Raw genomic sequence first — 15358 nt, 5'->3', positions numbered from 1 at the left:
AAGAGTAAACCGCTATGTTAAATGATCCTCTTAGATCAGTAGGCTGAGGCCTGAGAATTGATCATTAGATTTGATAAAATAGAGAATCAGGGACTATGATAAGACCAGCTTTGGAAGAGTGGTGGGAGCAAAAAACCCTTATTGGAGTAGGTTTAAGAGCAAATGAGTTGGAGAGGAAATAGATCCAACAAAAGTGTTATAAATGAGAGAAAAAGTTAAAGACTGTGTGGGAATTATATTAAAGACTCTTTTTTCAGATGGGAATATTACATCATGTTTTTATTCTGATGGGAACAATCCAATGAGGAAGAAAAACAGATGCAGAAGAAAGAAGTAATAATTGAAGGAGTAAGTCCTTGAGTAGATAGATTAGAGGGGTGGGGATCAGCTGGCTAACTGGAGAGCTTAGTTTAGGAGCATCGAGAGTTTATCCATTACAACAGAGTAGAGGGCCCATTATACAGGTACAAATGCAAGTTAGTTGGTAGATTTGGTGGTAGACTCAAGCACAGATCACTTCTATCTTGTTGAATATAGGAAAACAACAGAGAATGAGACTAGAAAAACAGGTGTTGATGATTTGAGACAAGCAGAAAAAGTATGAAATGATCATCTCAAAGAACAAGAGTGTGAATCAACGAAGACAGTGAGTCCCCAGATGTAGTTCCCAGACCAGCAGCATCAGCATCTCCTAGAAACTTGTTAAGAGATACAACATTTGGAACCCCAACCTAGACCTACTGAATTGGAAACCCTGAGAGTGGAGCTCAGAAATATGTGTTTTAACACACTCTCCAGGTGATCCTGATGAATCTGATGCAGATTCTAGTGCAAACCATTTTACTAGAAAAAATGCAATAGGATTACCAACAGGCTAATTCAAGCTTTTGGTAATGAATGTAAATGAGATTTGTCAGCACAATTGTGTGCTTTACTCTGCCTAGAAAGAGATTAGGCAAAGAATTGAATCTAACCATGTTGAGTTTGTTAAGCGAGCACTACGTGGGGTAATTATATTAATGGACCATCAAGACATGCTGAAGATAGAAAAATGGACAGAAAGCAGAAACAAGCTGCAAAGAGGACACCAACCCACTTGTAAGTTCACAGAAAATGAAAAATAGCCACCACTGCTGGAGAAGCAGTGTCCTCAGTGGACAGCCAATTTGAAAGATTGTGGACATGAGAGGTTTTCTGCTGTTAAATTATGGGTTCTAAGTAGTAGGAGGGAAAGATTCGGGGAATCCATGAGTAGGGGAAAATTAAGTCAGATGAAGAATTTTCAGAGCATTTAGGAATGAAAATCAGGAAGATGACCTTGGGCATTTTACGTAAACTGAGGCAAAAAAAAAAAAGCTTTGGCTTCTTGTATAGGCTGAGACAAATTGATGTAAGCCTTAATGGGATTATTAGAGACACCTTAATGGGGAGGCAAAAACTCTATTTTAGCTATAATTTCTTTCTTGGTACTTATTATTATTTTTTTTTGATACATTTTGTGGTAGTATTGGACTTGCTAGAATCACTGGGAACTTTATGAGCTATCTTTCTATCCTGCTGATGGTGATGTCAGGATTGGAAGGCGTGGTCTGTGAGGAGCACACATTTAGAGTCCAGAATGTGACTACTTTTCTCCACCTCCACTAATCCCACCCTACACCCAGATAATACCATGTCTTATCTGTTTTATCACAAAAGCCTCCCAACTTATTTCTCTGCTTCCAACTTCTCCTCTACCACAGTCTATGCTCCACTCAGCAGCAAGGCTGATAAATTGAATCACTCCATTCCTTTGCTCAAAGCCCTCCAGTGATTTTATTGTTTTCATTCACAGTAAAATCCAAAGTCCTCACCAGGCCCATAGACCTCTTTTTGATCTCTCTGATATCCTCTCCTACCATTCTTTTTTTTTTTTTAATAATTCAATTTTATTGAGATACATTCACATACCATGCAGTCATACAAAGTGTGCAATCAGTTTTTCAAAGTACCACCATATAGCTGTGTGTTCATCACCAAAATTAATTTTGAACATTTTCATTACCACACACACAAAAGTAGTAAGAATAAAAGTTACAGTGAAAAAAGAACAATTAAAGTAAAAAAAAAAAAAAAACACAGGGTGTTCCACTGAACAAAGGGGAGTGTGAGCCACATGGCTTTCCCAAGCACCTTGTCACCCCTCATAAGCTACATTTTTATGCAATTGTCTTCAAGATTCAAGGGTTCTGGGTTGTAGTTTGATAGTTTCAGATATTTACTGCTAGCTATTCCAATTTATTAGTACCTAAAAAGGGTTGTCTATGTTGTGCATAAGAGTGCCCACCAGAGTGACCTCTCGGCTCCTTTCAGAATCTCTCAGCCACTGAAACTTATTTCATTTCATTTTACATCCCCCTTTGGGTCAAGAAGATTTTCTCCATCCCATGATGACGGGTCCAGATTCCTCCCTGGGAGTCATATTCCACATTGCCAGGGGATTTACACCCCTGGGTGTCAGATCCCACATAGAGGGGAGGGCAGTGATTTCACCTTTCAAGTTGGCTTAGCTAGAGAGAGGGCCACATCTGAGCAACAAAGAGGCATTCGGGAGGAGGCTCTTAGGCACAATTATAGGGAGGCCTAGCCTCTCCTTTGCAGCAACCGTCTTGCCAAGGGCAAGTCCTGTGGTAGAGGGCTCAGCCCATCAAACCACCAGTACCCTATGTCTGTGAGCACATCAGCAACCATCAAAGTGGGGAAGCCCAACACCCCCACATTCTCCCCCAGCAATGTTCACATTAGTGCCCTACCATTCCTTTTTTCCTTTCCACTCCAGTTACACTGCTTCCATGCAATTCTTCAAACAAACAACAAGAATACTCCTACCTTGAAGTCTTTACTCTCATGCAGCCTTCTGCCTGAATCACTGTTTTCCCAGTCTCACATTTCCTTCTGATGTCTGTTCAAATGTCACCCTTTCAAACAGGGCTTCCCAGATCACCCTATTAAAATAGCTTATCCTATCTCATTTTTCTTCATTGCATTTATCATTACCTAATATAATTTTTTACTTAATTTGAATACCGCCTGCATCCCCACATGAGAACTTCAACTCCATAAGAACCATAAGGAACTCAATTTTGTCACCTCTACTTCTTCATTGCCTAAATTATTTTTCAGTAATTGAATAATTGAACCAGAAATAGGTTGCATATCCTGCCATGTTGGGATCTCTGAGGCAGGAAGAGGAGGGGAGGGGGCCTTAGCTAACTGTAGAAAACACAAGATACAAACATTGGCTATGCTGAAGGGCATGATGTTCTTGGAAGGTGCTGTGCCCCATGGAGGGCTGAGTGTGTGGCTGGAATATGCAGTGGCAGTAACACTACCAGTATCACTCTGAGCTAAAGAGAGTAGAAGACAGCCTCTTCAAAACCTTGTGATTACAGCCATTAGCAAGTGGATACTACTGATGATAAATACTCATCATGACCTCATTGATAGCACAGGTTCTTCCTGCTCCAGCCCACCAGGTCATTCCTCTACCTTCAAACTTGAACAGCCTGGGTTTGAGAAATCAAGATGGTTTTTATGGTAAAATATCTGTGTATATTTATATAATGTTTTCCCTTTTGTATGGGTATGTTATTACCTTCTTTCCATACATGTGAGTCTATTATATGTCTCTAAGTTTTTGTGTGCATGTGTGTGTGCACATGACTGCACTAACCTCTCTGTGCTGACTCTATGTCTGTATATGAGGATCTGTGTCTGTGAGCTTGTGTTATGTGTGTTCACCTGTCTGAGGCTACAGATGCATGCTCTAGGGTATGTGAGCATGGTCTCACATATCTGTACATGTGATTCTATGTGTGCAACTGTGATTCCTTTCATCTCTATATTGATATGTGCATATGATATTTGTGTGTGTGTTCAGGAATATATAGTAGGTGAAAGAAGGTAACACAAACAGCTGGTTGCTTTCTTGCAAAGGAAGTAAAGCCAAATCTCAGATGGGGGCAAGTAGGTGTAGCCATTTTATTGACAGATCTTCCAGCCATGGCCAAAGTCCTGTTATTCAGTAGGGAAAGCATTGGTTCTTTACTCCTGTCCCAGAACTGCTCATGGCTGTAGGTGTCAGGAGAGGTGGAAAAAGGCAGATGAGGCAGCCAAATGGGTCAGCACGTAGGTAGGAATGGTGGTTAGAATCCCTGGGATCTCTTGAGCTTGCTGATAGCAGCAGTGGTGTCTCCCTCAGTGGCAATGAGTGCCTGCAAATTGGCATGTTGATCTCCAAAGCCCATGGCCTGGAGATATTCCATCTGCTTGCAGAAGCGAATCTCAGGGGCTTGTTGATGATGAGGAGGATCTCCAGCTAGGGATTGTAGCCTTTGCAGGATTGCTCCAGATTTCTGGCAGCCCTCAGCCCCTTTTGGCTCAGCCATGTCTGGCACATTCCAGGCCCAGGATACTGTGTTAGGGTAGTTGCAGCTGGGGGCAGGAAGCCAACCAAGGCCCCATAAGTAGGGTGCAACCCAGGGCAAAAGAACAGGGGCCTCTGTGGCCAGCAGCTGGAAACCCTGCTGTATCTGCACTATTGCCTGTGATGCTTTAGCGTTGCCTAAGGCTGTCAGTAGGTCAGAAAGCTGTGTCTGCTGCAGAAATGTGAGCAGCTGCTGCCTCTTCTGTTCACTCAGGTGGGGCATACTCATGAACAATATCTGGGCTGCCAGGTGTGGGTTGTTCGTAAGCAGCTGCATCATGCTTCCTGTGACCTGGGAGCTGCTCCGTTCAACTGACAGCTGGAGATCACCCTCCAGTCTCTGGCTAGAGCCACCTAGAGATATGGTGGCATCCTTGCCTTCTGCTTGGTACTGCTGGGTGAGGTCTACACTGGGTAGGGCTGGCACCCCAGTTGGTTGCTGTATGGCACAAATCTGGCTCTGACCTTTGGTGGAAATAGTGGCAGCATTGGCCCTGGCAGCACAGTTGACCCTGTTGCGTGGGGCATTGGCTGAGGTTGTTGAGGATAAGCCGTGAGAACTAGAATAGATGACTCGGGTTGTGGGGAGCTGTGGGAGATGGTCCTGCAGTTCCTGGGATGGTGGTGGAGGTGGGGGTGAGGACCGGACTTGTTCTGGCACTTGTCCTTCCAGGAGAGCTATAAAAGGGTTGCCACCAAAGGGATCATGCAAACTGTTGAGCATTTGGTCATTGAAATCAGAATAGTCCTGTCCCAGGACATTGTCCCCACCTGGGATTGTCTCTAAGCCCAGGTATGACTGTGAGTTCAGTGGGTGCTCAAGGTTTTGTGCAGGTAGCTGGGTCTGCATTATCTCTTGGATCATGGTAAGATTCCTAGCTAGCTCCAGAGTCTGCCATAAGATCTCAGAATTGTCAAGGATGTGGGAGACCTCAGGATTCTGCTGCATCAGTTGTTGCATCTCTGGGTGATCTGAGATAAACCACCGCATAAGGTCCATGTTGGACAGAAGCCTCTGAATGTTAAGATTCTCCAGCAGATACTCTGGATTGTCCACTTCCAGGTTCTGGGTATTCACCTTGGGCATCTCAGACTCCAGAAAAGGGGCTGGTTCCATTGGGGTTTGGCTCATGCCAGCAGACTGAGGCACCCCACTGCTGTTTCCTTTGGTGTTCCCATCCTGGTGACAGGGCTCATTGGTTGACAGATTCTGGGAGAAACAGGCTAGGGGCTGGGAACCAGGTTTGGATTTGATGACCAGGTGGATGGTGTGGCCATCCAGGATGCCTCTCTGGCTCAGTGTGTCATGATCTTTGAGAAGGCGGCCCATGAAGACCAGCACTAACTGGTCCATTTGGCATTTGAAATGAGCTGATAGCTCCTCTTTGAACTGCCTCACCGAAGTGTCATCAGCTACTATAAAGTCATCCTGATTGCCTGCTGTCTTCACTATCACTCGGGTGACATTCGGAGAGATATTCTTGTCTGTAGGCAAACCTGAAGGATGCTCAGTCTGGGCCATCCTGGGTGTTCTGGAAGTCACATGCGGCATGGACCTTAGAGAATGGGCAGATGGGGAGCAGGTGGATGCAGGGGCAGAAGGGGTGAGGGCAGGCAAATGTTTCTGTTGGCCTCCGTCTTGTCTCCGGTGTTCTCAAGCCACAGGCCAGTTTCCTTGTTGCCCAAAAAGGGATGAGTTCCTGGGCTGGGGCCAGATCTTCTGTGGTATTGTACCCCTACCCCAGCTCTCCAGATGTGGCCCAGCTGAGACCTGTTGTGGCTACTGATTCATACTTGGCACAGGGTGGGCTAAGTGCTGATGACTCCTCCCAGGGCTGCCCTTCCCCCACCTCCCACTCACCAAAGCATATCCTCTTAGAAAAGGGATATTATGATGTCAGCTCTAGCCTCACAGTCTCTGCTATGGTAGGACTGGCTAGGGGAAGAAAACATATTTGGGGCTCCAGATGTGCATAATGAAACAAAATCAGGAAATCTGAATTGAGGACAAAATTCTCCTTGTGGAACTAGTTTTGAAAAATCAAAGGCCAGATTGTTTCTATAGGGTGCATTTCTATGTAGTTCCGTGTGTGGGTCCCTTATAAAGATATCAGGCTTGTATGAAAAATTGGGTCTATTGAAGCCGTAGAAAAAGCCACATTCCTGCATTTAAGAATGGGATCTCCCATGTAAGAGGAGACATTATACTTGTTAGTGATCTGGAAAAGTTGGGTCCTTAGAAAGGAAAATAGAGCAGGAAAAAAAGGCCTTAAATGGAAGAAAGAGATTGTTTTTCTCTGGGATCTAGGTTTTTGGATTCTAGTCTTAATTGAGAGTGCTCCTGTGTAGTAGGTAAAAGATGTTTTCTGCCCTAGGAAGCTGGAGTGGGGCTGGCTGGGGATGCTCCTTTTAGGGACATTCCAAACTAAAGGTGAGTGAGCCATTTTATGCAAAGCACTTTGTATTCACCTACCACTCTGCCTTTCCTATATGTATTACAGTAGAATTTTAGAATGATTTGTTTCAATGTCCCAGCCTGGTCTTAAGTGACTACCTTTGGGTCAAATCATTAAGGGAGAGAAGCATCCATAAATCAGTGATGTGGGGGTGGAGGTGATTACTAGCAGGTTTCCTAAGGGCAAGGGGTCAGGCCACCAAAAAGCCAGATTCTCAATCCCATGTAATTTGGAGGATGGCATTTGATTTTTATTTGGGAAGTTCATGAATTTCCTATTAGTTGAAATGTTTAAATGTATGTGTATATATATGACTGTGTTGATGTTTGCATATGGATGGGAATATCGTGTGTATTCTCATATACATATATGGGAATGCATATGTCTGTCCAACTGAATGCATGTCTGTGAATTTATGTATGTGTGAAAGTGTATGGTGAGGTAGTGTTGATGGTGTGTCTGATGTATTCTAGTATCCTAGGTGTGATTGTGAGGACTTCAGGGCTCTGAATCCTTGAGGACTCCATCCACCTACCTGGTAGGGAGAAATAGCAGGCAGACAAATAAGAGACAAGGAGAAAGCCCAGTGCCATATGTTCTCAGTGTGTTGAAGACAAGCAAAGAGACTACAGAGAGTTGGCCAGACTCCCTACATCCCACAGGAGGATTCTTTATTACAACTGCCTGGACCTCCAGCCCAATCTATGTCAGATACACCTCAGGCTCAGCCATCAGTCGCTAACTTCCTAGAGCTGGACTCATACCTAGTAATGCCTTTCAATTGTACTCAAAAATGAAATCACACCGGGACAGAGAAATACTGATTTTCAGACCAAGATCTTCCCATTTTTCTCCCCAGGTCTTCCATTAGAGTATAGGGGTGAGAGGAAACTTCCATATTTCACTCTAATGAAGCACTGGAGCCAGGTGTTTTCAGCCTGCGCCTTACAATTCTGAACAACTTGGTCAAAGAATCTTAGAATTGTAGGAGCTGGATTCAGTTTTCAGAACAGTCTATGAGATTCCAAAACTCCAGAAAAAAAGGGTCCTGTTTTCTAGCTAACATTCAGATTTTTTGTTTTGTTTTGTTTTCCCCAATCAGATCCACCTACACCATTTATTAAAGGGAGCCTTAATGTGTTGATGGAGAAAATTATTTTATAAAGAAAGAGCTGGACATGATTAATGCCTCTCAATCATAAGAGCTAATGATCATTTTGGGGAGTGGTCTGCTAGGGGGTGAGGAAGAGGATCAGCTTCAGCCAATGCCCTACCTGGGCCAGGGATCTCAAGGCCTGAAGAGCACACTGGGTTTGAGAGGTTTTAGTGGCACACGGGCAAAGCTTTTTGGCTGGTCTTAGGAGTCTATGTTTCAAGGTCAGGAAGGTGAGGTCATAATTGATTAGATAAGTATCATTGTAGACATAGAGCTTGTGGTCAGAGGGGCAGTAATTGATGCCCTGCAGCGTTTCCAGTACCTTGTCCAGTAGGATGCTAAAGAGTTGCTCCTGCCCAGTGGTGGTATCAAAAGCATAGAATATTTCTTCTTGGTGGGTGCTCAGTGAGCATAAGGCATAGAGCACCCCACAGGCCATGAAGACCCCTGATAGGGCGAGCTTGTACTGGCTGGTACACCAGGTTTTCTCCACCTCTAGGGTGCTGGCATTGAGACGACTCACCACCAGGTTGCCCTTGCTCTCCTCGGTGGCATAGAGGACCCACAGCCCCTTCTCATCACCAGCGAAATCTAAGTCCTTCCAGGGCACACCAGCATAGGAGAAATGGTTGTTGTAGGTGGCACCGGGCAAGGGGTGCTGCAGCACCAGGGTGTTGGAGGACAGGTCCACCTTGGCCATGTCACCTGTGCCATAGTAGTTAAAGTACATGAAGTTCTTGTACACAGTATTGCCACTGCCGTCACCATAGCCCATCTTCCTCTCTTCATAGTTCTTAAGCAGAACCAAGTCATCATAGGACTTTTGCAGCCAGTAGTAATCAAAGTACTTAGTCCAAGCCCCCACACCAGAATCATCAAGTTAAAGTGAACATCAGGGTAACAAAGTACTATTTAAAATGCACATGTTTGGTCGACAATGTCTGCAGTGAATAAGACAAATATACAAATGTTCTTTCATGAATTATAATAAATGTATGCCACTAGTACAAGGTGTTAACAATAGGGTGGTATATTGGAAAAAATACACCTACTGCAAATGATGGACTATAGTTAGTAGTATTTTAGTATTCTTTAAGTGTAAATAAATCTATAGAGACAGTTTAGTGGTTATGTAGGGCTAGAGAAGGATAGAGAGATTGAGAGGTGACTGCTAAGGGGTATGAGGCTTTTTGGGGGGGTAACAGAAATGTTCTAAATTTGATTGTGGTGATGAATGTACAACTCTGATTATATCAAAAGCGATTGATTGGACACTTTGGACAGATCATATGGTATGTTAATATATCTCAATAAAATTGATAAAAATTTTAAAAAAAGTGCATGCAGTGTGCTAATTAAGAACAGGGCCTCTGGAATAAAACAACTGAGTTTTAATCCCTCCTCTGTCATTTACTGTATACTTGGACAAAAATAATTGATAGAATGACAATAATAGTAATAAAGCACCAACAGCAAAGGTGCCTGTTCTAGTTTGCTAATGCTGCGGAATGCAAAACACCAGAGACGGATTGGCTTTTATAAAAAGGGGGTTTATTTGGCTACACAGTTACAGTCTTAATGCCATAAAGTGTCCAAGGTAACACATCAGTAATCGAGCACCTTCACTGGAGGATGGCCAATGGCTTCCAGAAAACCTCTGGTTAGCTGGGAAGTCACGTGGCTGGCATCTGCTCCAAAGTTCTGGTTTCAAAATGGCTTTCTCCCAGGACGTTCCTCTCTAGCAAGCTTGCTCCTCTTCAAAATGTCACCCACAGCTGCACTGAGTTCCTTCTCTTTGAGTCAGCACGTTTATATGGCTCCACTGATCAAGGCCCACCCTGAATGGGTGGGGCCACACCTCCATGAAAATATACCATCAGTTATCATCTACAGTTGGGTGGGGCGCATCTCCATGCAAACAACCTAATCCAGATGTTCCAACTTAATCCCCACTATTATGTCTGCCCCACAAGATTGCATCAAAGAATATGGCTTTTTCTGGGGGACATAATACATTCAAACCAGCACAGTGCCTAATAAGCACTATATGTGAATCATCTCATTTAATTACAGTAAAACCTCTGCAAGGTAGGTTTCAGCCCTGCAGATTAGGAGACTGGGTTTCAAAAAAGTTAAGTAATTTGCTCAAGGTCACAGCTGATAAGTAAAAGAAATAACAAAGGGATTTATCTCATTGGTTGTCAGGACTGTCCAAGATAATGCAAATAAAATGATGTGCACAGTATTTGTCTCAAACTTAGCAATCAACAAATAGCTGTTTTTCTTTTCTTCTTTTTATGGACACTCTTCTGTTTCTAGATTTCACTGCCTTTACCTGCCCTTGAGATATAGGTGTTCTGTAGTAGGACATAGCTCTAGATCTGGTTTCAGGGAGATACGTGCTCATGAGGTGACTTTAGAAAGTCTCTGAAATTATTCCGGAGTTATCAGTATTTTCATCTTGTAAATCCTGTCTTCCTTTGCCGACCGAGATTTTTGAGAAAATCCAAAGACTAAAGACATGCAAATGAACTTCATGTGCTATAGAGTATCTACAGGAATTGGGAAGCCTTGTTACCAGTAAGGCTAGTCTTTCTGAGCTGAGTTTCTACTGGGGCTCCTCTATGACTGGTTCAACCCACATTCCTCCTCCCTCCCATGACCTCCTACTCACTTGGGTCTATACCACATGTCTATGCCTACTAACTTTTAACACTCTTCCTGGTGCCTGGGAGTTGTTCCTTCCTCCCTAGCCAGGCTGCCAGGTTCATGAGGGGCTCACCATCTGTTCATTGATTCATTTAACCACTCTTTCATTTAATAAATATTTATCAGGACCTAATATATTGTCCACACTTTGCTATGTAATCTCATGTGATATTCTCCTATATTTAATTATTCTCATTTTACAGATGATAAAAATGTGTGTGAGATGTTAATTCATTTATCCAATGTCAACTAGCTTAAGTGGCAGTACTGAGATTCAAACTCAGATCTGTTTGATTTCAAGCCTTAAGCCTGGCTGGGATCATTTTCTAACATATCCTCTAAGCCCCAACCTCTGGAACAAAGCTTCTTGTGAGTAGGAATTTGGGATTCTGAGGCTCAAGTCCAGAAGAGTTTCTTCTTGAAACAGGCTCAGTTTAGGGATAGAACCAGCTTTGGCTTGGGGTGGAATTAGAAATTTGTGCATCTATGAAAGACGCTCAGGACAGTCTAGGCCATACTTGATCCATGAGAGGGGCTCTAGGAGGTAACCTGTCAGGCCTAGGCTGGGATTATCTGGGGGTATACCTGAAATAGGGAGAGGAAGTGGGCTGGGACCACAAGGGAGCCTGCTGGGGTGGGGGTAGCAGGCCTTTGGGATGCACTGGGTTGCAAAACAGAAGTCAACCCGGACTTACTTGCCATCTGTGCACAGAGGGGCCACCCAGTAGAGGAAAGAAGCTGGACTGGATGCTGAGTCTCTGCCCCAAGCACCTGCCTCATATGAGAAGCCTCTCCAATTGAGCTGCACCAGAAGGGGTCTGCCGATTTTCTGCAGGCCTCCATGGGCACAGGAACCTAGCAGGGGAGCAGGTAAGGGATGAACAATTGTGAAGCATGCTGCCCACAGAAAGCAGAATATGAAAGCACAACTGTGTGTGCATTGGAGTACGTGACCATATACCTGAATATGCGCATAAGTGTAGAAGCAGATTTGGTTTTGCGTGACTAGAGGTTTGTGTGTATATCTGATTATAGGTGTGTTTATATCTTTGATTGTGTGTGAAAGTGTCTGCGTATGTGAATATGCCCACATGTGAGAGTATACCAATCTCTGTCTGCATCCTTTAGTGATACAGTAAACAAGAAAAAGATGTATTCTCTGACAAGATTTTTACTACCCTCCCCTCAGTAAGCCATAGCTAACCTCACACTCCCAACCCCATCCTTGGGGAGAAAAGATCTTGGGAATTTCAGTCTAGAGCCTCACCAGAGGGCAGAGATGGACCAGCATGGCTGGAAGCCTGTTCTTGCTCCCTTTCCCTCTCACACTCTTGTAGTCAGCCCTGGAGGACATCCACCTTCTGGTGGAGAGCACGGAAGCTGTGAGAGTCAACCAGAAGCTTGAGCATGAGGCTTGCATTAGCCACCTAAGGAAATGAGATGTCACAGATGTTGGTCACTGAGTGCTTTTAAGAAAACTGGTACACCAAACTGAACTCAGGCTCCCATCTTCCTCAGTTCAGGGTCTTCTCCCCCAGAAAGAAGTAATCTTGGAAATGTTCAGATTTGTGAGATTAGATGAGATGGGAGGCTGGGGACAGAACAGGGGTTCTTTAATCCATCCATGTACCTGGCTCTGGAGTTGGTGGACGAGACCCCCAGACACACTAACTCCTCCCTTGGCCTTTAGCTGGGTCACCAGCTGCTGTGTTCCCTCCAGCTCCAGGTGCAGCAGGTTGAAGAAGCACTGGGAATCCTGTTCTCCTTCACATGGTTCGTTTCCAGGACCTGGTTATCCTGATCTTCAATGACACATGCATACTCACGGATCTGGGCATGGGCAGGATGGTCAGGTAGTTCCCCAAACTTCAACACCTGCAGGTCTCCCCATCATACCCTCCCAGTGTCACATAGCCTGCAAACACTTTCATATCTGTCAACTTATTTGCTACCAAATAAGTGTGGGTGCTACTGTCATCTCCATTACGTATTTGTTCCCCTTCCACCCCACTCCCCACAGGAAAATAGCCCTCCACCCTGCACCATGCACATTCTCTTTTCCTTTTCTTGGTTAGAGCTTGTTGAATGAATAAATGGACAGGGGCTCAGCTTCCCATCTGATACCATCCCATCAACCTTCCCCAGGAGCTCCAAGGGCGACCTTTACTAAAAGCAAACCTAACCACATCACAATTGCTGTTGCAATTACTTAGAGGATCAATCACTTGCCTTACTTAGAGGATCAATCCCAAGCTCCCCAATTGGCCCAGATGTCCCTCCAAATATTTCTCCTATTTAAACTTTTTAATCTAATCTCTTCCCAGCCTCCATTTATTGGTCATCCTACTTTCAAGCCTTTGCTTATTCTATATCTGTACCTCAATTGCCTTCTCCTCATCTTCCAGTAGATCCATACCCATTAATTCACCAATTAATTTAGGAAGTATTCCCTACATAAACCTCTCTATGCTCTGGTACTACCACTGGGAATCACAAGAACAGTAATCCAATGTCCCCCTCATACAAAGGATACATCTCAATGATCAGGGCTATACTTCCTTAAGCTCCTTCTCCACCCCCAGGGCTTAACCCCAGTTAGGTCCCAAAGAGGCCGAGCCTGGTTGATCCCCAGCTCCAGACTCACCCTAGAGAGCTCTTGCTCATACTTGCCCATGAGCTGCTGGGCTAGACTCTGTAGCTGCTCCAGGTGCTGCAGGGGGATGGAGTAGTTGGGCAACTGGACCACACAACAACACACATGCCATCCTTATCCATGGAGCCTGGCATGCTTTTCACCAGCTGTAAAAACATGGTCACAGGCATATTAAGCATAAAGATGTATGTTAGGTCATGATAAGTTGTTTGGGAACTTGAGGTAGAAGAGGCTGACACTGCTCTGGAGTGCTCAAGTAGACCTCTGAACAGGGGCTCCTTCACCCCCGTCTGGGCATCCCCCTGCCATGGGTTTGAGTCACACTTCTCTTGATTTCCTCCCTTCCAGCCCCTATTGGTGGGACCAACCTCACCTTACCTCATGAACTGGCTGGATCTGGCTGCAGTTCCTGTGGCTGGAAGCAGATTTTTCCTTGGGGCTCTGTGGGAGAGCAAAGCTATTTTAAAAAGTGTTTGGGGATAGGCTTAGGGGCTTCAGTTTTCTGAAGTACCATCTCCCCCCACCCCAACACACACCAGAGGTTTAGCAGATTCCCACAACTTCACCATGCTCGACGACAGAGACAGAATTTCAAATCATCAAAGAAGAGAAGTTAACAAGAACAGGACCATGGGGCACCAGAGTCTGGACTGATAATTAGCATTCACAGAAATATGATATCTTATGAATTATAATCCACATATACAGTTGAAAAACCAGAGGTTCTGATCATTAAAAACATTTTACTAAGTTACATGCTTAATTAGTGACAAGACTGTGAGCTGCCCTCAAGTATCATATTTGTTCTAGATCTCATGCTTTTATACCTAAGGGACCAGCAGAGCCCCAAGGTCTGTGGGGTAGGAAGGAGGGTACGCAATGCAAATCAGAAGGGGACCAGTTCTAGGGCAAGGAGATGCATTATTTGGGATCTTTTCCCCTTGGCTATCACCTTACTGACTCAACTCAGACACCAAACCCACCTACCCTAGAGTCAGACTAGCTGAGATCCAATTCTGGCTCTTTGAGATTAGGTAAATTACTTAACCTCTCTGTTTATAAGTTTCCTCATCTATATAATGAGAATAGTAATGGCACTAACCTTATTGTATTCTTTTAAGAATTGTAAATATGTATAGATACAATATTTATAAAGCACTTAAGACAATGCCTGGCCTATTTAAGAGTTACTTATATTAGCTACTATAATTCCCTTATGCCCACCCCTATTTTGAAGCTGGATGAGTCATTACTATAACAAAGACATTTTCCCAAGTCTTTGATTGGGCCTGTGGCATTGGCTGGGTTCCCTTAAACAACCTTCAAGAATTAAGATTTTTGATACCCGCCCTTCTCTGAGAAATCCAACCCACAGTTTTCCTAGTCCTGGTAGTTAATATGGCTATGTCTTCAACCTGCTACTCCAGCCCAATAGTTTGGCTTTAGATGGATAACAGGTAGAGGTCCCATAGCCTATGATAACCTTCACTGGCCTCCCTTAGCTCCAGCATCCTTAGCACAGGAAGAGGGTGAGATACACTTGCAGAAAATGAGTCCTCAAAAAAGAACAAGGTGTACATCTCAGAGTTACCCCCTCCATCATGTTCATCTTTTTCTTCACTCTCGCATCCCGTGCATACACAAGCCAGGGGAACAACAGAGCAGAATGGATGTCCCATCCTCCTTCCCTCTCCCCCGAGAACTCTCCACTCTCATGCTCTCCCAGAACCTGGGGATTCTTGAGCAGTCTCCAAGCAGTGAAGGAAGCAAGCCCAAAACACAGAGAACAATCTCTCCATCTGCCCTGTCTGCTCATGATCCCGCTACCCTCAGGCTTGTACCTGGGGCTGTCCGGGGAGCAGCAGGAGCAGCAGCAGTAGGGTGGCCAGGAGAACCTGGACAGGCTGCATCTTGCATCA

The 15358-nt window shown here is 44.5% G+C and overlaps 1 protein-coding gene and 1 pseudogene across 1 annotated transcript; both read right to left on the bottom strand.

The window, feature by feature from the left end:
* Positions 1-4184: 4184 nt before the first annotated feature.
* UBQLNL (ubiquilin like) lies at positions 4185-6017 on the bottom strand. The gene has a single exon (XM_037842064.1). It carries the CDS (start codon positions 6015-6017, stop codon positions 4185-4187), a length of 1833 nt encoding a protein of 610 aa, XP_037697992.1.
* Positions 6018-8153: 2136 nt separating this feature from the next.
* Positions 8154-15349, bottom strand: LOC119537061 (annotated as a pseudogene).
* Between the last annotated feature and the right edge of the window lie 9 nt (positions 15350-15358).

The sequence above is a fragment of the Choloepus didactylus genome, chromosome 6 (genome assembly GCF_015220235.1).
Source record: "Choloepus didactylus isolate mChoDid1 chromosome 6, mChoDid1.pri, whole genome shotgun sequence".
Lineage (NCBI taxonomy): Eukaryota > Metazoa > Chordata > Mammalia > Pilosa > Megalonychidae > Choloepus > Choloepus didactylus.
The sequence above is the reverse complement of the archived record's forward strand: the minus strand, read 5'-3'. Positions and strand labels throughout refer to the sequence as shown.